Here is a 27,500-nt window from a genome sequence, read left to right as displayed (position 1 = left end):
TTATTTAGTATTTCATGTCTCCCTTGCATAAGGGATAAGTCCTTTATATCAAAGTAAGCTTCACGTATATAAAAATCATTATTATATGCTGAAAGGAGAATTTCGGTAGTGCAGGTTTTATGGAAAAATAATGGATATTTTGACATGAATCCCCCATTTGACGTTTTAATTGCCAATCTGAGTACAAAAAGAAAAGTCAGCAACAAGAAGAATAGAGAAACTTTTATACAAAACAAACGCTGCTGAAATAGCCATTATTTTCAATAAAACCTGTATTATTATTATTATTTTTATTGTTATTATTATTATTATAATCACTTCATATATTTTTATTGTTACTGCAATTTTAGCCCGCATTTTTCAGTCTTCAATAACTCTTTTCTTTATTTAGTATATTTCATGCCTCTTATACATACGTGTTCATTATTCCTTTATATTAAATTATATTATATCATAGAAACTTCACACATATATATTATTATTACTGTATTTTCGTCCTCATGGCAGAGTAACCAGAAGCCTCTTTTTCAGAGCCAATAAACTCCACTCCATCCTTAAGAAATATTAAAAATATGACCAACATGTATATATGCAATTAAATTCAATAATCAGGCCATGCTCCCTCAACTAACTTGACAGTACCTTATACACTGCTTGCTCAGAAACATGAACACAATCGCCAAACTCTTGAAACAGGTCAAGTTGCTATTTCCGTAAAATGAAAATGTGACGAGCTGAAAAGTGGAAACAGCTTTGTTGAATAGCATGTACAGTGATGCTCAAATCTCATGCGACATGACTCCATAGGATTTCGTTCAAAATTCACTAACTGGCAACCTAGCATGCTCCATATTTATCCTTTATTTCAATGCGAAAACGAGAGTATCGCATACGTTAAGGCCATAATATGTTTCATAAGAGTGAAATCTGCCAAATTTCAGAAAAACCCTTACGAAACATTTTCAAAACTTTCGTTCACTCATTGCTGAAGCATTTGACCAAAACGAAGTCGCCATCAAACCTCAGTTCAAATGTTAAATAAATAAATTTTAAAAAATTGTAACATTAATAATGCTTCCAAAGCAAACATAAAACTTGAAATAGTCCTATTTGATTGTTTTTACCCTCAACTCTGAGAAAATGTAAATATGTATATACAAAAGTAGAATGCGCCCACCGATATCAACGTGTGAGGGGAGCATGTGTGACGTATCAGTGTCGGTGCAACAACAACCACCTGGTACATAAGTAGGTCTACAATGAGTAGCGACCATTAAATTATCTTGAAAACATTTACTTTATGTGTTTAAGGAATATTTGGATTTTCATACATAATTATTTGTTATCTTTCTTAATATTTCAAAACTGATAGCATACTAGCAAATATTCGCTTATTTGTCAAAGCCTAGATATTATTCCTAGACTCAGGTGTTAGATTTCTTTACTTTACGCTTAACATTCACATCTCTATATTAACAATTTCTGGCCAGAAAGCAAATGAGGTTATCTACACATTCTTGCACTTCAAGTTACATTATGAAAGAATAAATTATACATCAAAAACGAGCAGAAGGTCTTTTAAGAAAATAATATTGTAAACCAGTTGAAAAACTAGTGTTCCATATGCCTTGATATTAATACTTAAGATATTTCGATTATAACCATCTTCTCCATATAACCAAAACATCATCATCATCATCTTTTATTCTTCAAAGAACAGGTAATCTCTACAAATAAAAAATTAGTAAAGATTACATCTCAGAAAGCTTAGATTATTTTTCTAGGCCTATAAATCATTTTGGCAACATACAGCAGCTTAAACACAGCCTGAAACTTCAACATTCAAAGAAAACTGGTTGTAATTCATATTCCTCAAAGAACAGGTGATCTCTACCAAATAAATTCATGAGTAACATTACATCTCAGATGGCTTAGATTATTTTGTAGGCCTATAAAACATTTTCCAACATACAGGCAGCTTAAACGCAGCCGAAATCTTCAACATTCAAATAAAACTTGTTTTAATTCATATTCCTACATTGAAATTGTTGTTATGACTGTTGAGCTTATTAGGTCTACTGTCATAATGCTGCAGACATGGTTATGTTGACCAGTCCGAGGAGCATGTTAAGTGTGCTTTCATTGCTGGCAGCTGGCACCGGCTACCTTATCACACCACACTTGAACTGAGCAACGTAAAGATAAAAAAAAATCAATTCAAATCACACAAATTAAGAATTATACCAATGCATAAAAGGGATCATATCTATTAAACCATAAGGAAAATAAGGCTAGGTGTGAATTCACAAACTTTTCGACATGAATGACATTACAAATGAAAAAAAAAAAAAAAAAAAAAAAAAGCACTACTTGGCAACCTCACGTTGAGTCTGAGAATATAGACGATGCAAAAAGAATCATGTCGCATGAGATTTGAGCCCCACTGTACTATACATATTCGGGAGTCTGACCCTCAACTGTCCAGAGAAAAAAAGACAAAAATTAAGATGCGGGAAAAACAGACTGGCTGCAGTATCATCCGTTACAATCGAAAGCCTCAGTGTAATGTTTGTTTGCATGGTGTTTTGACGTTGCATGGAACCAGTAGTTATTCAGCAACGGGACCAACGGCTTTACGTGACTTCCGAACCACGTCGAGAGTGAACTTCTATCAGCAGAAATTACATATCTTTGTAATGGTCGCTGGTTTAGAAGAGGGACACCAACAACCATTCGAGTGCCCATTGAGGTGTCTTAGTTACGTGGACACCATGAGCAGCAATGTATCATGAAGCCATTCAATCATTCATAAAATCATTAGACCATTCATTCATAAAATCACTGCACCAGTCAGTCATTAAAATCATTAGACCATTCACTCATAAAAGCAATATTCCATTCATTCATAAAATCACAACACCAGTCATTCATTAAAATCATTAGACCATTCATTCATAAAAGCAATATTCCATCCATTCATAAAATCACAGCACCAGTCATTCATTAAAATCATTAGACCATTCATTCATAAAAGCAATATTCCATCCATTCATAAAATCACAACACCAGTCATTCATTAAAATCATTAGACCATTCATTCATAAAAGCATTATCCATTCATTCATAAAATCACTACACCAGTCAGTCATTCTTTCACAAAAAACATTACTCAGTCATTCACAAAATCATTACTCCCATTCATTCATGAAATCATTACTCCACTCATTCACAAAATCATTACTCCTATTCATTCATAAAATCATTACTGGATTTTTTCTCAAAATCATCACTCAGTCATTTATGAAAGCATTACTCCGGTCATTCACAAAATCATCACTCCCATTCATTCATGAAATTATTACTCTCATTCATTCACAAAACCATTACTTCATTCATTCTAAAATCCATTACTCATTCTCATTCATAAATCATTCTGGATCTTTCCCCAAATCTCACTCATCATTTCTTATTAAATCGGGTTACTCCCACTCAATTTCACAAAATTATCACTCATTCAAAATCATTATGTTTCAAAAACTCACTCATTCCAAAATAAAAACTTTACTCCCATTCATTCATCATATCATTTACTGATTCTTTACAAAAATCATCACTCAGTCATTCATGAAATCAATACTCCACTCATTCACAAAATCATCACTCTCATTCATTCATGAAATCATTACTCCACTCATTCACAAAATCATTACTCCCATTCATTCATGCATAAAATCATTACTGGATTCTTTCACAAAATCATCACTCAGTCATTCATGAAATCAATACTCCACTCATTCACAAAATCATCACTCTCATTCATTCATAAAATCATTACTCCCATTCATTCATTCACAAAATCATTACTCCCATTCATTCATTCATAAAATCATTACTGGATTCTTTCACAAAATCATCACTCAGTCATTCATGAAATCAATACTCAACTCGTTCACAAAATCATCACTCTCATTCATTCATGAAATCATTACTCCCATTCATCCATTCATAAAATCATTACTGGATTCTTTCACAAAATCATCACTCAGTCATTCATGAAATCAATACTCAACTCGTTCACAAAATCATCACTCTCATTCATTCATGAAATCATTACTCCCATCACCATTCAATAAAAATCTTACTGGGATTCTTTCACAAAATCCATTCACTAGTCATTCAATTGGAAAATTACCCCATCATTCACAAAATCATTACTCCCATTCATTCATGAAATCATTACTCCACTCATTCACAAAATCATTACTCCCATTCATTCATGCATAAAATCATTACTGGATTCTTTCACAAAATCATCACTCAGTCATTTATGAAATCACTGCTTCACTCATTCACAAAATCATCACTTCCATTCATTCATGAAATCATTACTCCACTTATTCACAAAATCATCACTCAAGCCATTCATGAAATCACTGCTTCACTCATTCACAAAATCATTACTCCCATTCATTCATGAAATCATCACTTGTCATCATCATTGACGGGGATAAAAGGATCTACAAAACCAGCTCCGCTTTGCTCTGCAGTCTTTCATACTGCTATTGCTTTTCCTTCACGCCCCCCGCGTCACTGACCCTGATAGTTGTCATGACAGATAACTTACGATCAATCAACCCCTTCGGGTTGTTAACGAAGTCATCAATATTACGAAGACCAACCCATGCTATTGCCGAGGGACTGGCTCCTCTTCATCTTACGTACAAGATGTTTAGTGAGGTAGCCTTTTCGTCCTCTAGTTTACCCAGACGAAATGCCTAGCAAATATACCGTTGATCTCGCCCTAGTTATATTTATATAATAAATCCTTGATGTTACTAGGGGACGTCCCAGACGTTATTTAACAATAGCTTTGTTATTTGATTTATATAGACTTTTGGAATAATGCCAAGCACTGGGGCAAATAAGGGCATTCAGCGCTGAAACGGAAATTGACAGTAAAAGGTTTGAAAGGTGTAGGTATATCTTAGTTTTACCAGACCACTGAGGAGCTGATTAACAGCTCTCCCAGGGTTGGCCCGAAGGAAAGATATTTTCACGTGGCTAGGAACCAACTGGTTACTTGGCAACGGGACCTACAGCTTACTGTGGGATCCGAACGACATTATGTCTAGAACTTAATTTCTGATCACCAAAAACAAATTCCTCTGATTCCACGTCGGCAGAGCGGGGCGCGAACTCGCGCTACCAAAGCGGCAGGCGGACACGTAAACCACTCGTCGAACGAGGAACCTTGACAACAATGACACCTCCTTTTTTGTAAACCTAGGATAAAACCACTAACTTTGTGTTCACTCAAAACAGGTTTTAATAATAGCATATATCAGTCTTTTTTTACTTATAAAGACCACTTCACAAAACATCCCAAAACAGAAAGTGGTTAAACCATACACAGCTTAGGAATAAAATAATGGCATCTTTATAAAACCAAGAGCCAAAGCATTTGTCTCCTAGAATACCTCTTTATCAAGAGGCCCGAGCCAAAATCAAGCCGCCTCTAACGGCTGCCTTGACACCAAGCGAATCGAATCGATTCAATTCATGAAGAATCAACACGATTCACGATTCGTCTTGATTCGCCACACGATTTTCAATGTTGTCCGTTTACGCCGAGTGAATCGGCATGACTTGAATCGATTCGATTAGCTTAGTGTCAACGCAGCCTTCAGGGAATGAAAATGACATCTTGAATCGCTCATTATCGCAACCAGCCACGGTTTGGGCAATGATAATGGCTGTTTTTTTTATTTATTTATTTAAAAGGTAAAGGGGGATATTTCGTCAGTCCAGTCCTGGACCGGAGACCGAGGGGTACCGCAAGACCCAAGACCCTGAGCATTCGTGCGTGAAGGGAACTCTCCCAAAAATAGAGTCGATCAAAAAGACTAAAGGTGCCTCTCTGGAAGAGAGCCATAGAGGATACCGATGTCCGACAACCTTACGATCAAACTAGACTGGATAAATTTCAAGTTAGATTGGATAAATTTCAAGTTAGACTGGATAAATTTCATGTTAGAATGAATATATTTCAAGTTAGACTGGATAAATTTCATGTTAGAATGAATATATTTCAAGTTAGACTACATAAATTTCATGTTAGAATGGATATGTTTCAAGTTAGACTGGATAAATTTCATGTTACAAAGGATAAATTTCAAGTAAGATTGGATAAATTTCAAGTTAGACTGGATAAATTTCATGTTAGAATGGATATATTTCAAGTTAGACTAAATAAATTTCATGTTAGAATATGTTTCAAGTTAGACTGGATAAATTTCATATTAGAATGGATAAATTTCAAGTTAGATTGGATAAATTTCATGTTAGAATGGATAAATTTCAAGTTACACTAGATAAATTTCATGTTAGAATGGATACATTTCAAGTTAGACTAGATAAATTTCAAGTTAGATTGAATCAATTTCAAGCTAGACTGGATAAATTTCATGTTAGAATGGATAAATTTCAAGTTAGATTGGATAAATTTCATGTTAGAATGGATAAATTTCAAGTTAGATTGGATAAATTTCAAGTTAGACTGGATAAATTTCATGTTAGAATGGATAAATTTCAAGTTAGATTGGATACATTTCATGTTAATGGATAAATTTCATGTTAGATTGGATAAATTTCAAGTTAGACTGGATAAATTTAAAGTTAGACTGGATACATTACAAGTTAGACTGGACAAATTCATGTTAGAATGGATACATTTCAAGTTAGAATGGATATATTTCATGTTAGAATGGATATATTTCAAGTTAGACTGGATAAATTTAAAGTTAGATTGGATAAATTTCAAGATAAACTGGATAAATTTTATGTTATAATGGATAAATTTCAAGTTAGATTGGATAAATTTCAAGTTAGACTGGATAAATTTCATGTTAGAATGGATACATTTCAAGTTAGACTGGATAAATTTCAAGTTAGACTGGATAAATTTCAAGTTATACTGGATAAATTTACAGTTACATTGGATAAATTTCAAGTTAGACTGGATAAATTTCAAGTTAGACTGGGTAAATTACAAGTTAGACTGGATGAATTTCATGTAAGACTGGATAAATTACAATTAGACTGGATAAATTTCACTGGATAAATTACAATTAGACTGGATAAATTTCATGTTAAACTGAATAAATTTAAAGTTAGACTGGATAAATTTCAAGTTAGGCTGGATAAATTTCAAGTTAGATTGGATAAATTTCAAGTTAGACTGGATAAATTTCAAGTTAGATTGGATAAATTTTAAGTTAGATTGGGTAAATCTCAAGTTAGACTGGATAAATTTTAAGTAATATTGTATAAATTTCAAGTTAGATTGGATAAATTTCAATTTAGACTGGATAAATTCCAAGTTAGACTGGATACATTTCAAGTTAGATTGGATAAATTTCAAGTTAGACTGGATAAATTTCAAGTTAGGTTGGATAAATTTCAAGTTAGATTGGATAAATTTCAAGTTAAACTGGATAAATTTCAAGTTAGACTGGATCAATTTCAAGATAGATTGGATAAATTTCAAGCTATATTAGATAAATTTCAAGTTAGACTGGATAAATCTCAAGTGAGATTGGATAAATTTCAAGTTAGACTGGATAAATTTCAAGTTAGACTAGATCAATTTCAAGTTAAACTGGATAAATTTCAAGTTAGACTGGATAAATTTCAAGTTAGACTGGATCAATTTCAATTTAGACTGGATCAATTTCAAGTTAGACTGGATCAATTTCAAGTTAGAATGGATACATTTCAAGTTAGACTGGATCAATTTCAAGTTAGATTGGATAAATTTCAAGTTAGATTGGGTAAATTTCAAGTTAGACTGGATAAATTTCAATTTAGACTGGATGAATTTCAAGTTAGCCTGGATAAATTTCAATTTAGACTGGATAAATTTCAAGTTAGACTGGATAAATTTCAAGTTAGATTGGATAAATTTCAAATTAGATTAGATAAATTTCAAGTTAGACTGGATAAATTTCAAGTTAGAGGATGCATTTCAAGTTAGGCTGGATAAATTTCAAGTTAGACTGGATAAATTTCAAGTTAGATTGGATAAATTTCAAGTTAGAGGATGCATTGCAAGTTAGACTGGATAAATTTCAAGTTAGACTGGATAAATTTTATGTTAGATTGCATAAATTTCAAGTTAGACTTAGACTGGATAAATTTCAATTTAGAGGATGCATTTCAAGTTAGACTGGATAAATTTCAAGTTAGACTGAATAAATTGTATGTTAGATTGCATAAATTTCAAGTTAGACTTAGACTGGATAAATTTCAATTTAGACTGGATAAATTTCAAGTTAGACTGGAATAATTTCAAGTTAGACTGGATAAATTTCAAGTGAGATTGGATAAATTTCAAGTTAGACTGGGTCAATTTCAAGTTAGACTGGATCAATTTCAAGTTAGACTGGATCAATTTCAAGTTAGACTGGATCAATTTCAAGTGAGATTTGATAAATTTCAAGTTAGACTGGATCAATTTCAAGTTAGACTGGATCAATTTCACGTTAGACTGGATAAATTTTAATTTAGACTGGATCAATTTCAAGTTAGACTGGATATATTTCAATTTAGACTGGATAAATTTCAAGTTAGACTGGATCAATTTCAAGTTAGACTGGATCAATTTTATGTTAGATTGCATAAATTTCAAGTTAGACTTAGACTGGATAAATTTCAATTTAGACTGGATAAATTTCAAGTTAGACTGGATAAATTTCAATTTAGACTGGATAAATTTCAAGTTAGACTGGATCAATTTCAAGTAAGACTGGATAAATTTCAATTTAGACTGGATAAATTTTTTAGTTAGAGTGGATAAATTTCAATTTAGACTGGATAAATTTTTTAGTTAGAGTGGATAAATTTCAATTTAGACTGGATAAATTTCAATTTAGACTTGATATTTTTAAAGTTAGACTGGATACATTCAACCGAGTCATTTTCTCCCTAAGGGAAAACGACGCCACTTCTGGGTTTGAGAGATTTTCGGGTTTCAACATCAAGTGTCTCCTCTAAACAGTGTACCGAAAAGTTTTCTTTTAAGACTAACCCAATTTACCTCTCTCTCTCTCTCTCTCTCTCTCCTCTCTCTCTCTCTCTCTCTCTCTCTCTCACACACACACACACAATTTACTAGTAACATTTAACCTGTACTGTTTTAGCTTTCAAAGCATAAACAGCTTTACAAGATGATTCCCAACTTGGCATCATTCTTAGAACTGACATTAGCCCGATGTGTTCAGTAGATAAGAGGAACACCTGGTGATATGGTTTACAAAACGCCAAAGCAAGCATTGAACGGGCGCTAATTTGCTCCAAAGGTAACAACAAAGCGATAAACAAAGATCAAGAAGGAATATCGAAAAAATCGAGTATTAACTTTTCATAATGATGAGAATGAAAAATTTGAATGCTGTAATGTGGCTAAATAAATATGTAATATATATATATATATATATATATATATCATATATATATATGTGTGTGTGTGTGTGTGTGTGTGTGTATGTGTATGTATATATAATATACACAAGGTAAAAATACCAATCAACAAATCATTCATATGACATTAGCATGTGTTTATGTATATATACCGAATGTAAGCGGCTTACAAAGAAAACAAAACTTGAGCATGTATTTGTGTATGCATACCGTATGTATGCGCCTTACAAAGAACACGCATGACATGAGCATGCACTTATGGATGCATACCGTCAGTATGCACCTTATGGGAAGGCGTTAACGAGAACGATGCACAGGACAGAAATCAATGACAACGGCAACCCCATATAAAAATGGGTTAAAGCTGGGAAGAAGAAGAAGAAGAAGAAGAAGAAGAAGAAGAAGAAGAAGAACACCGTCCGTATGCACCTTACACAAAAACAAAAACAATGTATAGAGATATACAAGAAGATGAATTGAAAAATGTTTTCTTTCATGAAATAAAAAGGAAAAAAAAACCGTCTGACCATCATAAAGTTCTCCAGGGTGTCATGAGAACAGCCTGAATTATTATTATAAAGTTTTAGGGTCTATTGAGAACAGCCTGAGTTATTATTATAAAGTTAAGATTTACCAGCCCAATGAGTCTAACTAGACTCTTACAGTGCTGGCCCGAAGACATTCGGGATGGGATGGAATGGTAGTTGATGAATTACAATAAATGAATGATAAATGAGGGTGATTGTTAAGTGATAGATGAGGTTGGAATTAAAAATATGAATTGAACTTATGAAAGTCTGAAATAGATAAAAATGACAAAAATCAACTATTTTAGTAAGGTATAAATGTTAAATTTTATGAATCAAACTAGTCTTATTTTTTAAAATATTAATATTCTAAATAAAGGAAAAATGATCTGACTCTGATGGCACTTCTGGAAGACTGGAACCTCCTCATCAACACAATTCTAACCCAGAATGGCCGAAAACTCTCACAGCGACATCCACGTGACTCTGAAGTCTTCCAATGGAAGCTCCTCCTGGACTTAAAGGAGGAAAGTATTTATATGTATTCTCTTGACCTTCTTGACCTTAATAACCGGTATAAGACGATAGAGACGCCCCTCCGGAGAACGATGCCAGTTGTCTCGGTGATTGAAATATTCAACTGGAGTCGCAAAACTGCGGCGTTAGTCTTTCCATGCTTAATCTCTTCGCATCTCCTTCGAATAAAAAAAAAAAAGCTTTATCTTGTACTTCTGTATTTCTGTTCTCTCTGTATTTTCTGTTACTTTCATTCATTTCTTTCAAATCTACACCAGATCCCTTGGGGAGATTGAATTTCGAGTCAGTGGTCCCTGTGGGCTTGTTCCATATCAATAGGGGTTTAACGTTCTGAATAATAATAATAATAATAATAATAATAATAATAATAATAATAATAATAATAATAATAATAATAATAATAATAATAATAATAATAATAATATTAATAATAATAATAATAATAATGGCGAAACAAATCCACAGTTATGTAAATGTAAATATATCTAAATTTAAAACTGTAAGTACAGATCGAAAAAGAGGGGACAGAACAGATTCCGGAAAGCTATCCCTACAATTCTAAATTTAAATATATGTACGTTTACATGACTGTGAATTTGTTTCTCCATTTGAAGACTCATGCTACTGTGAGTAGTTTAAATTTTTTTTAAATTTTTTTTTAATTATATTAAAAAAGTAAAATAATAATTATTAATAATAATACTAATAATATAATAACCAATACTCTTGCTTCGACGCGTACATTATTTCAGAATGATTATTATCATTATTGTTAAAATGGACTGCTGCATCAGCTCAATTAATTTTGTATAGTAACGGAATAAATCTAATTCAATATGAGTACCGGATTTGACGATCCCCCTTGGCATGTTGCTTGCCAGTTTTAGCACCATTGGGAAATCCTTGATAAGAAAAATAGAGAAGACTTTATACAAAATTAACGGAGGTGATGCAGCAATCCTTTTCAACAAAACTTGCTTAAAAGAGGGTCTACTCCGAAGATATATTATTATTAATATTAATTATTATTATTATTATTATTATTATTATTATTCGCATGATGAAGCCTATTCATAAGGAACAAGCGCACCGCAGGGACCACTGACTTGAAATTGAAGCTTCCATGGAATATTATGGTGCTCATTTGAAGGAAGTCACAAAAGGCAACTTAAAGGAAGCACAGGAAAAGAGAGAGAGAGAGAGAGAGAGAGAGATCAGTTGTTGGAATGTCAGACAAATAAACAAATTCTCGCCTTTCTACGCCATTGTCCGATGAATCTCTGGTGTCAGAATTTCTCGATCAAGATATAGATGAGCACCAAAGAACATTAAAAAAAAAAAATAATAAAAAATAAAAAATAAATTCTCCCCAAGCTTTCAGGAACTTTCACACCAGCATCCGTGCATTCCGCGGGAATTACCACCAGTGCTTTTTAATGACGTGTTGGCTTTATGCCAGCTACACCGAGTCTCCCAATGTCATTTCCTCAGTCGGTAAAGCGTCGTAAACTTTCGCCTCATGGTATGAAATCAATCTTCGTAGGGTTTATTTTCAAGCTGATATGTTTACGTTATTTCTTGATCATGCGTAGATGAAATTAGACTTATACCCGTGTAAAGTATATTTACCAAGGTGTGCAGAGATGAAAGGATGTAAAACGATTTGCACAATGTCTTTTCTTTTATTTATATATAGATATATATATATATATATATATATATATATATATATATATATAAACATACACAAACACACACAATATATATATAATATATATATTAAACATACACAAACACACACAATATATATATATATATATATATATATATATATATATATATATATATATATAATGACATTTCTGTCACTAATACACAAACAACTTTGTAATTAAGTTTAATTTTCATACAATAACTATCTATCTATCTATCCATTCACATATTATATATATATATATATATATATATATATATATATATTTATATTTATATTTATATAATCTACGAACGTGTGCCTCGGTATGTACGCACGTATGTGTGTGTGTGTGTGTGTTCGGTCTCGTCCGCATTAGACGCAAGCAAGCGAAATCCCACCGCCTAGCCTGTCCGTTCTTCTTAGTGTTGTTGGCCAGGCGCCGTACAGTACCGTACCGTACCGTACCGTACCCACCCCGAAAAGTATGACAACCGGGAGGCGCACAATCGATACGGACATGTTCTACATTCAAGGGGCGTCTGACTGTCTGTCTGTCTGTGTGTCTGTGCGTGTCGACGGAGACAGTACCTCGCAGCGTCTTGAGTTATCCTACTTCGTCTTCTTCCTCTTCTCCTTCAAAACAGAGAGAGAGAGAGAGAGAGAGAGAGAGGAGAGTAGAGAGAGAGAGAGAGAGGCTTCCAGCATTTGCAGATTGCATATATGCTCGCATTCTTGGTGTGGGTAGGTTTAGGCGGACGGGAGGGGGGTGGGGGGAGGGGGAGAGGACGAAGAAGAGGGTTTTGTTCTTCATAAACACAGAGACGCTTGGTTAAAATAGAAAGACTATATATATACATATATATAGTGTGTGTATGTGTGTGTGTTTGTGTGTGTGGAAAGTGGAAGTGAAAGACGGGGGGTAAAAGGAAGTGGGGAAACCGATCGAATCTATGAATTGACGAGTGGTCTATTAATGGAAATGCTATTCGATAACACACACTTTTTAATTCCCCCTGATGAGGAGGCCATTCAGCTCGCCAAAACCAGATCGCCACCACCATCATCAACGCCCCCTTCCCGTCCTCTGGTGGTTTCCCGAAAAAAAACTGGGTAGGGGGATGGGATTCTTAGGAGGGGGAGGGAAGGGAGGGGGATTTGGTTAGTTTCGAAGGGTAGGAGGAGGGTGAGGAGGAGGAGGAGAGGGAGAAGAGTGCGGAAGAAAAGAGGTGGACGATGCGTTCTGTCGATACAGAGAGAGAGAGAGAGAGAGAGAGAGAGGGAGGAGAGAGAGAGAGAGAGAGAGATGGTACGCGCATGTAATTGTTGCATAAGTTCAGCAAGTGATCGCATCCTTTTTATTTATTTATTTACTTATTTTGCTTATTTTTCATCGATCTCCAAGATGCTACTGACGCCGTAGTTTCCCCGCGTATCAACCTCCTTTGAATCTCCTGTCAGACTAGAGAGAGAGAGAGACGAGAGAGAGAGAGAGAGGAGAGAGAGAGAGAGAGAGAGAGAGAGAGAGAGAGACGCAGCAAGCAGCAACAAGCATCGACAACAACTACCCTCCTCCTCCTCCTCCTTACGCCACCGCGCTCCTAAAAGCTTGGGAGGAGGACTGTGTCGCCTTTTAAAGATGTGTGCATGTATAGGATGACTCTCCCGCGGGGTGTGTGTGTGTGAGGGTGAGGGGGCGCCTGCTCTTCGAACGCACTTGCACGTGCTCACCCCCCCCCCATACCCCCGCCCCCCCCCCCCCCCCGCCCCCTCCACCAAGCATCAATCCATTTTGTTTTCATTAATGAAACAGATGAGAAATATGGTGGCTTTCATTTCAACCCATCTCGGTTAGCATCATATCACAGGGCGGGATGGGGGTGGGGGGGGTGGGGATGGAGGGGGGGGGTGGCGTTTAAAAACGCCCGTATCATTGTTTCGCCAACGCTCCCGACAACTTGTGTCCGAATTCGGGGCGACAGGACTGAAAACTAGCCTCTCTCTCTCTCTCTCTCTCTCTCTCTCTCTCTCTCTTTGTGACACCAAAGCTTCACACGAGTCCCGGCAAAGACGTAGATTCTTCTTCTCTTTTTCTTTGGTACAAAGTTGTCACTTCGCTCAAGATTTATAATACATATGCTTTTGTGTGTGTGAGTGTGTGCGTGTGTGTTTGTTGACGGTAAATATCCTCACTTGATATCGTTCAAGCTACACGTGATTGTCAGGAGCTCATAGGTTACAATGATATCGGCCGCTGATGTTCATCGCCAACTTATAAAAAAAAAATAATAATAATAATAAAAAATCCTAAGTTTTAATTTGTCCGTCACGTCAATTTTGCAGTGGACGTTCGACGTCCAATTCCTGACTGAAAAATTGGGCATTTTACTCAAGAGATTTTTCTTATGTCTGCTAATTTTTTTTCTTTCTGATACATCTCCGACGCCTCAATTTGAAACCAACATGACGGCGCACAAAGATTTTTTTCTTTCTGATGTCTAGGCCAGTCCCCTTACGACGCTCCTGATTGGCTGTTGATAAGCCAATCACAGGGCTGGAAACTCTCCTCAGTCTCTCGAGAGAGATCACATAGGTAGGATGTATGTTCCACCCCTCCTGAGGACTACTTTAGAAAGACGTACGTATCCCTCAGGAGAGGTGGAACATACATCCTGTCTATGCGAACTCTCTCAAGAGACTAAGAAGTTTCCAGCCCCAGTGATTGGCTTATCAACAGCCAATCAGGAGCGTCGTAAGGGACTGGCCAAGACATCAGATACAAGGTAGATGTGAATCTACTATAGTCATCCTGGGTTGTATCAGATTCTGACTAATTCAAAGACAGTCCTGGTCAGCCCATAATTGAGTCGAATTTGACGATCAAGTCCCTGAGTAAATCACAAGTAACAGAAATCAATTTATTCACGGAATAACCTATTCATTTACCCATTCAATGAACGCCTTATACATTGCGTCAGCTTCGGAAGTCACGCAGTCAGTGAAAATTGACTCGTAATTCCCTGAACAAATCAGAAGCGATATAAATATCAAATTATGTACCGAATAACTTATTTGCTCATCCATTCGATAAACATACACGTGTAGTAAATAAAATGTAAGAAATATTACTACTAACCGATTACTGGAGGTTTTAGCCAGGCAATGAGTAATAAAGGCATAAAAACTTATAATTTTATGTGGAGTCATAAAGATTGAACACAAATTACCCTGAAGGATGGAAGACTCTCTCTCTCTCTCTCTCTCTCTCTCTCTCTCTCTCTCTCTCTCTCTCTCTCAAAATCACTGGTTTATTTTTTTATTTATTTCCTTACAGTTCCATCTTCACTGGACTCAATCACCCATCTCTCTCTCTCTCTCTCTCTCTCTCTCTCTCTCTCTCTCTCTCTCTCTCCTGTTTATATTTTCTTATATTTCCTTTCATTACCATCTTCACTCGTCTCAATCATCTCTCTCTCTCTCTCTCTCTCTCTCTCCTGTTTATATTTTTCTTATATTTTCCTTTTCATTACCATCTTCACTCGTCTCTCTCTCTCTCTCTCTCTCTCTCTCTCTCTCAAAATCACTGGTTTATTTTTTAATTTATTTACTTACAGTACCATCTTCACTGGACTCAATCACCTCTCTCTCTCTCTCTCTCTCTCTCTCTCTCTCTCTCTCTCTCTGAGGCATTCGTGCTCAATCACCCTTAGGCCAGGCCCCACCGGCTACCACCCCAGGGCCACCTCCCCACTAACCATATGGATGCGCATTTACCTGTGGCCTTCAGCAAGAACTTCGCGCCTGGATCCAGTTAATGCAGCCAATCTGTCATGAAGGTGATGGATGTTTTCAGAGAAATGTCACGGGCGATGACAAAACGGAAGTGTCAGCGGAAAACACGATCCTTTAAAGTTCGTGACAGACAGGCAAGGTAGCACAGAGGAATTTATTTCTGGCGATTAGAAATTTATCTCTCGATACAATGTGGTTCAAATCCCACAATAATAAGCTGTAGGTTCCGTTGCTCAGTAACCCATTGGTTCATAGCCACGTCAATAAATAAAAAATCTAATCCTTCGGGCCAGTGGAAACAATTGTTGGGAGAGGATGGAAAGTACACTGGAAAAGAATATGAACGGAGGCACAGTAAAAGGCATGAAAGGGGTTGCAGCTACGGGCCGAAAGGGGGGGGACCACTGGCCGCAAAGAACCTTTAATGAATGACTACAACATGCGGAACGGAGGGTTACAGTAAAAAAAAGGGGCCATGGGGAAAAAAACTGTGGGGTTAAACTTCGCTAGGGGCCGAAAGGACACAGCAAAGAACCTTAATGAATGCCTACAATGAACGGAGGTACAGTAAAAGGCATGAAAGGGATTGCAGCTAGGGGCCGAAAGGACACTGCAAAGAACCTTAATGAATGCCTACAATGAACGGAGGTACAGTAAAAGGCATGAAAGGGATTGCAGCTAGGGGCCGAAAGGACGCTGCAAAGAATCTTAAGTAATGCCTACAGTCTCGGCGCACTGACGGCACATAATTTCCATTTGCCTCTGTGTTGAGGGACAAAGGTCACAATGCCTAATACTGAGGGACGAAGTCCTTTTGTGATGAAGGAAAGACTTCTTCAAATTCCACAAGAGCATCATCCCTCTCTGGCGTTGCTCGAAAGGGTGCGTCGGAGGAGGAGGAGGAGGAGAAGCGAGGATGAGTAGTGCAAAGGTTGTGCTCACACCATGAGCTGTAGCAATAGAAGTAGCATGAGTAGTTGTAAGTTCAAACGAAGAAGCAAAGCACTACTCCCCTTGTGCTATTCTCCTCGCATTTGAATACATTTTTGTCTATTTATTAGGTCATTCATTTGTTTTTGTTTTTTCTCTTTTAATAAGTGACATCTCTTCTTTCCGTATTTCCCTTTACCTCCTCTTACTTCTTCCTAATAATAATAATAATAATAATAATAATAATAATAATAATAATAATAATAATAACAATAGTGGGTGTTGCAGTAAAAGTATTAGTAGTAGTCCTAACACTCTCCTCCCCTCCGCCAGACGAGTTTTGTAACGGCTACCCCCACAACCTCCTCCCCACCCCCGGGTACTGGATCGAGTGCGCTGGGACCACCCTCCCCGACGACACCATTTGGGACGAGTCGGAGCCCGAGCTGGAGGACGGCTCCCCGCAGAGCGACCACCCTGAGAAATCGGACCAGAACATCCAGGTCAGGAGGCCTCAATGCTTGCTGCAGGTAGTGGAATCTGTTCTGTTCCCTTCGTAAGTCCCCCCAAAAAGAGTGCGAACTACACTTCCTCTCTCTTCCCCCAAACAGAATAGGATGCGTAAAAGACATCACCAGATGAAGAGGTGGATATACCGAGGGATTCCATTTTGAGAGATTTTCCCCTTGTTTATTAGATTTTTTGTAGAGTGGTTTTTTTTGGCTTCTGTTGCCCTGCCATCTCGTGGGTATTTCATTGTCTTCAAGAATTCATTCAACTTGAGAGATGCAGCAGCAGCCTCAACGCGAAATTACATATCCGTGATGTATGATCTAATGAACTGATAAAGAAACGCCACAATTTCAAGTCAAAATTAATGTAGGATCTAATGTACTGATAAATAAACGCCACAATTTCAAATCAAAATTAATGTAGGATCTAATGTATTGATAAATAAACGCCACAATTTCATATCAAAATTAATGTAGGATCTAAGGTACTGTTAAATAAGCGCCACAATTTCGAATAAAAATTCATATATGATCTAATGTACTGATAAATAAACGCCACAATTTCAAGTCAAAAATAATGTATGATCAAATGTATTGAAAAATAAACGCCACAATTTCAAATCAAAATTAATGTAGGATCTAATGTATTGTTAAATAAAAGCCACAATTTCGAATAAAAATTCAAATATGATCTAATGTATTGATAAATAAACACTACAATTTCAAATCAAAATTAATGTATGATCTGATGTATATTGATAAATAAACACCAGAATCTCAAAACAAAAGTAATGTATGATCTAATACATTAATAAGCAAACATCACAATATCAAAACAAAAGCAGACTTCAGAAGATGCCAAAAGGCGAATCCACAGCAGTCCGCAAGTTGTATCAAAACCGGAAATAACCCCAATCTTCTATCTGGACCACAAGACATGTTCCCAAATAAAAGAAAAAACTTGCATTCTGTAACAGCTGCACAGTACCAAAATACGACAAATAAGCACCACTAAAATATAATAGAAATCCATTTTTGTATATCAATCACGGTTTTTAAAAAAAAAAAAAATCAAAATCCTACTGACGCATTTATCACAGTAACCCTAATAAAAACCGTCCCGTGGTTTTAATCACAGCCGCGAAATTTCTAATGAAACATTCATCACCTTGACACCACCCATTTGTAACTTCAGTCATGCTGATAAAAACCGCTGAAAACTTTTACTGAAGGGACCAAAATTATCCGGAGAAACAAATCTATCTTCGACACTAGCCAAAAAAAAAAAAGAAGAAAAAGACATGTGAGCCTTCGCTAAATGGCAGAGGACATAGAAGCTAAAATACTGTATACCCTACGGCATATCAGTGTCATGATGTTCCAATAGGTGGACCCCCTTTTTTTGGACGGAAGTAGGTCCTAGTTTTCATAGCTCCACCCCCCCCCCCCTCACTCCTCGCCCCCTCCCTGGGGCTAATCAAGGAAAATTTTCCCACGAGGGCAAGACAGACATCAGTGTATGAAAAAGTGGGCTTTCAAAATCCTTTGCTTGTCGAGAAGATCTCATATACATTTATTTTAATCATATGTACATTTAATCAAAAATATGTTTTATCTTTTATTTACGCTTAGACATATTTTTACCATTTTACGTATACTTAATCAGACTTTTATCTTTGTCATTTTATGTAGAACTGATAAGGACATTTTTTAAACCATTTTTGTATACTTACTCAGGGATACGTTTTGCTTTTTATGTAAACTTAATCAGGCATATCGTTCATCTCTAACGGACACTAATCAGACATGTAATTTTTTCTATTTTATGTACACTTAATTAGACGTATTGTGTGTTATTTAATGTACACTTAAAACATAATTTTTGTCATTTATAAGTACACACATTAAGACATTTTTGTGTGCCATGTACATTATCAGAAATAAATATTTTGTTATTTTAAGTAAACTTCTTCACATGAAAAATTGTTCACAAAACTTTTTTTTATAAAAATTCTTTACAAACACTTCGAAATGTCTCCCTAAGCAAAACATTATCTGGCTAGTATCCCATCAGTCTGCTCAAAACAATTTAAACTCCGTCAATACATTGCAATTACTTGCGTTATTATATATTTATCTATTAATTTGTTAATCAATTTTTTGTTTTCATTTTCAACGAGTGACCTCTTCTTCCTGTATTTCACATTACCATCTGTTAGTTCTTTCAAATGAACGCCATATTCTTTTGAAGTTTGAACTTCAAATCAATGGCGCACCTGTGGTTTTGTTCCATGTGAATAGGATTCATCATCGGAATTATATAATGAGAATAATGAATTGAAATATTATCAACAAAGGCTGGGGCAAAAACTGAGAAGACATTCCTTGATTAGCAAAATGGTTCAAATTAGCATCATTCCCCCCAAAAGCGCACCACCCCCATGACAACAACGCTTAGCATCCCCCAGACGACCACTTTTCGTTCTCTAGAGTAGAAACTTTGAAGCTGAACATGGCCCCATGCAAAGTACCCTGCGCGTGTGTGCATGTTAGTGCAACTATTGAAGAAATGCCCTCTATAGCCGAATAAACCGTTCCCTATAACACCAATTCTCTCTCTCTCTCTCTCTCTCCCCAGCACAGCATATTTGGAAAGAGAGTTGTAAGTCTCTCTGAACCAGATATTTTGCTCAGTGTCACCGCATCCGGCAGCCCTCGCAGACCGCTTACAGTGAGCCTGACAAACTTAAAATATGAAGAGCCCATACCTGTCATAATGCATACATGCAACGCCCCAGTTACTAAGATTACAAAAAAATATATATATGAACTGACCTCTTTCATAACTCGGGTATAAAAAGAAATATATGTTAGTCTGACCCCAACTGTTCCCTCTTGATAAATGGTACGATTTCTTTAAATTTTGTAGATCTGACCTGAACCGGTTCCTTTGATAAATTTCGGTCTCATTCAATGTGTGTAAATGTTCATTCCAACTGGAATCGGGAAAATGCCCGAAATTCTCTGTCTGATAACTGAATTCTCGAGAATCTTTTTTTTTTTCCTCTGTCAACCCTATTCTAATAATGCAAATCTTTCTCTCTCTCTCTCTCTCTCTCTCTCTACTCTCTCTCTCTCTCTCTCTCTCTCTATGTGATAGTATATATATATATATATATATATATCAAATTATATATAACATATATATATATATATATATATGTATACATAATATACACATATCAATACATTTTATATATATATATACTTATACATTTGTTTTCGTCTTCTCTATACATTCCCTTAAGACATAAATATACATATATACATATAGCTAATATATTATACACACACATATATATATATACACATTTGTATTTCGTCTGCTTTATACATATCCACAACACTTTAAGATTCACTCGCCTTTGTATAATTTACAATCGCAAATTCTACCTATCTCTTCACCCTGGTGGACTTTACCTCGATCCCCCCCCCCCCACTCCCCCCCCCCCAACCCCGCCCCACTCGAGAATAACTCGCGCAAACTTTCCTTCACGCCCTGACTCTCCAACCCGTGCCCCCAGGTGTGCCCCGGGGGCCAGGTGCCCGTCATCAACGAGCCCTCGCGGCAGAAGACCTGCATCCAGGAGCAGTACGAACGTAACGGCCAGTTCGAGCTGACCAGCATCGAACAGGAAACGTACGAGAAGTACTTCTACGGGTCCGAGCACTGGAACTACTTCACCCAAGACGAGGACCTGGGACCTGTCATCTTGTCTCTCAAGCAGGAGACCTCCAACGGCAGGGACCAGTTCAGGTAGGAGGAGGAGGAGGAGGAGGAGGAGGAGGAGGAGGAGGGAGGAGGAGGAGGAGGAGTTCCCGTGCCAGGTCCTCGGGCTCGGAATAATCAATTAATACTTGAGGACGTCTCAGTGTGAAGGTTAATTGATACATGATGCCATCTCAGTAGGCAGGTCAATTAATACTAGGAAGGTCAATACCTTAAGAGGTCTCAGTAGGAAGGTCAATTAATACTCTAAGCCGTCTCAGTAGGAAGGTCAGTTGATACCTGAAGCCGACTCACTTCCAGGAAGGTCAGTTGATACCTGAAGCCGACTCAGTTCCAGGAAGGTAAGTTGATACCTGAAGCCGACTCAGTTCCAGGAAGGTCAGTTGATACCTGAAGCCGACTCAGTAGGAAGGTCAGTTGATACCTGAAGCCGACTCAGTAGGAAGGTCAGTTGATACCTGAAGCCGACTCAGTAGGAAAGTCACTCAATACTTCAGAAGGAATGTCGATAAGGTAGATAAACACTTTATGCAACCTCAGCAGAAAGGTAAATTAGTCTAGTTTTGTATAAGTAGAATTCTCTGCTACCTTCGCTTCTTCCCAATTATGGAAGTAAATTTAATCGTTCAAACATCGTCATACGTAAGGGCAATGAATCCTCCATTTTTGCATACGCAAAATTCTCTGCTGCCTTCATTTCTCCCAAACATGACGGCAAATGAAATGGTTCAATTATTACTTTATAGATAAATATACTTAATCCTTCCTTTCTTGCTGAAAAAAATCGTAGCCTTAATCTCTCAGTCCTTCCCAATAAGATAGGATATTTAATTCTTTATGCCTTACCTACCTTCTTGGTAGTCGTTAAAAAATTTCCATTGACTCATTCATTCCCCGCTCCATATTACAGTAATACCCGGTGCTCGTCCCAAGCAGGATAATGCAATATACATTCACATTTCGTCCCCATAAAACAGAGGCCTGGTAAACCCTTTGTAACTATGCAGTATGACAGTCGATATTCTTCGTTTCCTTCCAAAGGCAGTACTTTAGACGCTTCATTCATATCGACGAGGATTGCTTTGGATATAGTTTCTTTTTCCAACAGGACTGCAATGCAAATCTCCTTATCTTTTCCAAATAGGCTGTATTGAGTCGTTTATTCATTTCAAACAGGATATATAGCAGTTTTCAACCAATTCCTCTCCCAAAAAGGCTGTAGTAGTTGAAACCATTCATCTTTGCTCATCTGGCTGTAGTTGAGATCTTTGCCTTCAAGATGGTAGTCTGAGAACCTTTACTGGATTTTTTAATAGATAGTGACCGCCAAGGCTTTTAACCCGGTATGCATCCACTTTTGTGACGTGTTTAGTACAAGCCAGTTGGGGATTACCGTAAAAACGTAATCAAAGTCCTGTAACTATAGATAATGACCCCAAGAAATATTAGCCCTATATAAAGACTAATATATCTTGGAGTCATATCTAACATATTTGCAGATACAGATAAAGACCCCATGAAATATTATTCTTACATAACGACTAATATATCTTGGGGTCATCGTATACTTACAGATGTAGATAATGACCTCCCAGAAATATTAGTCGTATATAACGACCCTCGAAAACTCTAGAGAGGGGGATGGTCACTATCTAGGAATGATCCCTTTTTATTCATGCCCCATGCCCACCCCAACGACTGAAGGCCATAACGCCCACCTCCTTCCGTCGCCCGCAGGATCATGGTGCGGGGGATCTCCTACACGGTGCACGGTCTGGTGCCGGCGTCGTGCGTCTTCGCCGACCGCTACAACAGGGAGGAGGTCGTGAGGTCCTTCGGGAGGGAGATCAACCTCAACCCGCCTCTGGTGCTGGGTCAACTGCCCGACATACCCGAGGAACTGCTCAAATTAGATCAGGTAGTAATACTGCGAGGAGGCAGGTTCTCTCTCGTTGAGAGAGAGAGAGAGAGAGAGAGAGAGAGAGAGAAGAGAGAGAGAGAGAATAATACCCTTCACTATTATGACCTTAGTAAAGGGTTTGAATAGAAGATAGCTATTGAGAGAGAAGAGAGAGAGAGAGAGAGAGAGAATTTATTTCACTATTATGGCGTACTTACTTGATAGAAGAGAGAGAGAGAGAGAGAGAGATGAGGAGAGAGAGAGAGAGAGAGAGAGAGAGAGAGAATTTATTTCACTAAAACTACTTGAATAGAAGAGGAGAGAGAGAGAGAGAGAGAGAGAGAGAGAGAGAGAGAGAGAGAGAGAGAGAGAATTTATTTCACTATTATGGCCTTAAAACTACTTGAATAGAAGAGAGAGAGAGAGAGAGAGAGAGAGAGAGAGAGAGAGAGAGAGAGAGAGAATTCATTTCACTATTATGGCCTTAAAAGTACTTGAATAGAGGCGAGAGAGAGAGAGAGAGAGAGAGAGAGAGAGAGAGAGAGAGAGACAAAGGGTTAAACTTCTTCGCAATGTTTGATAAAAAAAATAGACAATTGAAATCTGGTAAAATAACAAATCAAGTTGAGCACAATCGAAAACAATTTACTGGTCTCATGCTTGCTCTATATCAACATTGATCAATTTTGAATAATATTAATCATAAAATTCACGTCGCAAGACAAATATCAAAGCAAATATGAATTTACGAAGGGCTAGTCGAGATAGCAGTTCTCCACTGAACGGAAAAACGGTTGCTGAACAAAAATGAAAGAAAACCAGTGGTAATTAAAAAAAAATCAGATGAACTGTTCAAGTAGTGAATGCGAGATAAGCAGGTTTAAGGCATGAGAACTAAAATAATTAACGTAAGTCAAAAGATGGTTTACTTTATCATAAAGTTGTTCTGTCACGGGCAAGGAATGGAAGTCTAGAGGGGTTAGATTGCTTAAAAAAAAAGTATGAATCTAATACGTTTGACAGTGGAGCTGAATGACGAAACATGTACTACTATAGTGGTGGGGGGTTTACGTACATTTGATAAGGCGTCTGTGTAGGTAAAACCCGGGCCGGACGAACAGTTTTGCAAGAGGAGGGTGGATGTGTCATGTCTCCCCTAACCTCTCGATCCCCTACCTACCCGGCCCCCAACTCGGGTGGGACAAACAAGAAAGATACACTCGGATTATGATGTTATAGAAGATAAATAGAGTGAACAACAGAAAGGCCAGAGTTAGCATACATGACAGTAAGACATAGCAACAACTGAGAGACACTGTCAATGGAGAGACACCATAACATTGACTAAAATTATAAGACAGTACAACAGTGACCAAAAACATGATACAAGAGAACAATGAGAGTCAATAAAATACGACAGTAGAATAACGGTGATATGGAAAAAAGTACAATAAAGAGTGCAATTATGCGACAGTATAACATGAGAAGTGAAAACACATGGTAATGGAACGGTGAAGTGACAATTTGGGAAAACGGTAGATAAAAAGGGTACCGTATACAACCAGCTTAAGTGAAATATAACACAGGAGCTTTCGACCTTTACTAATGACCTTTCCAGCTATAGTCAATACAAACAAGAATGTGTTTTTATTATTGGAGAATAGAGAACGTGACCAGGTTGAATAAGTGAATAGTAACACTGAGATGCTGAAACATCAAGTGAAAACAATATGGACTTAATTAAAGGGGACGATTTCAGCATAATGATAACAATACTGATAAATATAGTGATAACAAAGTTACGGTTTAACAAACCAGTGAAGATAAACGTAGCAAGAAAGGCCATAGCAACATTAGAGCGATAAGGCTAACAGCGGTAATGTTAAAAGAAATGCTTTTGGGTATTGTAGGAAACAGTTTTCGAAAAATGAAGTACATATGTATAGTGAAGAATTAGTACGAGTAAACAGGAATGTTACGAAAATATGGAATATTATTTTTTTTAAAAAAGGTAAAAAAAAAATAAAGACGAGGGATGTGACAGAGACAGGTTGAATTAAAATGTGGAAGAGAAGGAGAAGTATATACTAGTGAAAATAGAAAAAGAGAAGAATATTTATTAGTGAAGAAAGAAAAGGACAAGAATATTCATTACAACGAATATCTATTAATGAAAACAGAAAAAGACCAGGATATTTATTAGAGAAATTAGAAAAGGTCAATAATGTTTTTAGAGAAAATAAAAAGAGACTAGACTGTTGACTAGTGACAATAGAAAAAGACCATTCATTAGTGAAATAGAATAAGACAAGATTATTCATTAGTACAAACAGAAGAAGACAAGAATATTTATCAGAGAAAATTGAAAGACAAGAATATTTATTATTGAAAATAGAAAAAGACAAGAGTATATACCAGTGAAAATAGAAAGACAAGAATATATATCAGTGAAAACAGAAAATGACAAGAATATATATTAGTGAAAATAGAAAAAGAAAAGAATATGTATTAGTGAAAATAGAAAAAGACAAGAATATTTATCCGTGAAAATAGAAAAAGATAGGAATATATATCAGTACAAACAGAAGACAAGAATATTTATCAATGAAAATAGAAAAAGACAAGAATATTTATAGTGGAAATAGAAAAAGACAAGAATATTTATAGTGGAAATAGAAAAAGACAAGAATATTTATAGTGGAAATAGAAAAAGACAAGAATATTTATTGCGAAAATAAAAAAGACAAAAATACTCATAAAAGAAAACAGAAAAAGACAAGAATATTGACTAATGAAAATAGAAAAGACAAGGAAAATGTATTAGTGAATCAGGAAAAGACAGTACGTAATATTTCTAGGTGAAAATACAAACAGATAAGACTATTTACTACTGAAAATAGAGTCATGATTAATGAAACAGAACAAGGCATGAACATTTATCAGTGAGAATAGAAACACAAGAATATTTATTAGTGAAAATAGAAAGAGACAAGTTTATAGAAAAAGACAAGAATATCTATAAGTACAAACAAAATAAGGCAAGAATATTTTTTACTGAAAATAGAAAAAGGCAAGAATATATATTAGTAAAAAACAGAAGAAGGCAAGAATATTTATTCCTGAACAGAAAAAGGCAAGAATATATATTAGTAAAAACAGAAGAAGGCAAGAATATTTATTAGTGGAAATAGAAAAAGACAAGAATGTTATAGAAAAAGACAAGAATATTATAGAAGACAGGAATATTATAGAAAAAGACAAGAATATCTACAAGTACAAAAAGGCGGCGGCAAGAATATTTATTAGTGAAAATAGAAAAAGACAAGAATATTTCTTAGTGAAAATAAGGAAAAAGATAGTAAGAGTGTATGAGTGAAAATTCTGACAGTGTGAAACAGTGAAGTCGGTATGGAAAGACATTAAAATGATGACGGAAAATATAGATTGAAATATAGAAAGAACAACATAACAGCGAATGACCATACATGACAAAACAGGAAACGAGAGTGAACGTATCGGAGAATAGAACAGTGATAGTGATATTGATAGTGACAATTAGGAAAAACTACAATAGTGATACTGAAAGTCTAGGATAGCAGAACATTAATAGTGGCATAGTGGCAATATGGAAAAAGTAAAACTAATAGTGAAAACAAAGGAGCGTGAAACAGTGATAGTGACAAAATGGAAAACGTAAAATTAAGATAAGTGAAAAAATAGGACACAAAACAGAGATAGAGGCCATAATGTGAAAAAAGTCGAATAATGACAGCGAAAATATGAGAATCGAACACAGATATTGAAAATATGGAAAAAGGAAAAGCGTGAGTGTAAAAAATATACATACGACAAACGAACAAAGTATAAATATAGGACAGCAAAAGAGTGGGAGTGAAAGTAAGAGATAAAACAAGAGTTAGCAAAAATGCACGACAGGAAGGCAGAAGAATAGTGAGAGTGACAATACAACACAATAGAACAGTGAAAGGAGTAACAGAACAGTGAGAGTGAGCATACAGAACAGTAAAACAGAAAACAGCAATAATGGAAAGACAACAGTAACTGAATAGTGGCTGAAAAATATAAATGATAAAACTGAGAATGAAAACGAAGATATGACAGTGAAAGAACGAAGGTGACGACATGGCAAAATAAGAGTGCAAATATAGGAGAGCAGCGCAATGATGGAAGAACAAAGATATGACAGTGAAACAACGAAAGAGTGCAAATATGGGAGAGCAGAGCAATGTGAGTGAATCTCAAGACCAGTAGGAAGGTGAGAGCGACAATCTGGGGAAACAGTGGAATCGTGAACGGGAAGACAAAGGGCAAACGAATGGTG

At 36.3% G+C, this 27,500-nt stretch overlaps 1 protein-coding gene across 1 annotated transcript in view; it reads left to right on the top strand.

Moving 5' to 3' along the window:
* The window catches only part of LOC135199714 (uncharacterized), a 195,723-nt gene that overhangs the window by 138,919 nt on the left and 29,304 nt on the right, over positions 1-27,500 (top strand). Inside the window, exons 7-9 of the mRNA XM_064227869.1 lie at positions 17,290-17,459; positions 21,053-21,285; positions 22,996-23,176. Of these exons, the coding sequence (XP_064083939.1) occupies positions 17,290-17,459; positions 21,053-21,285; positions 22,996-23,176 (584 nt within the window). The remainder of the gene's footprint in view (positions 1-17,289; positions 17,460-21,052; positions 21,286-22,995; positions 23,177-27,500) is intronic.

This window comes from Macrobrachium nipponense, chromosome 26 (assembly GCF_015104395.2).
Source record: "Macrobrachium nipponense isolate FS-2020 chromosome 26, ASM1510439v2, whole genome shotgun sequence".
Lineage (NCBI taxonomy): Eukaryota > Metazoa > Arthropoda > Malacostraca > Decapoda > Palaemonidae > Macrobrachium > Macrobrachium nipponense.
This window is presented reverse-complemented; position numbering and strand designations above follow the sequence as displayed.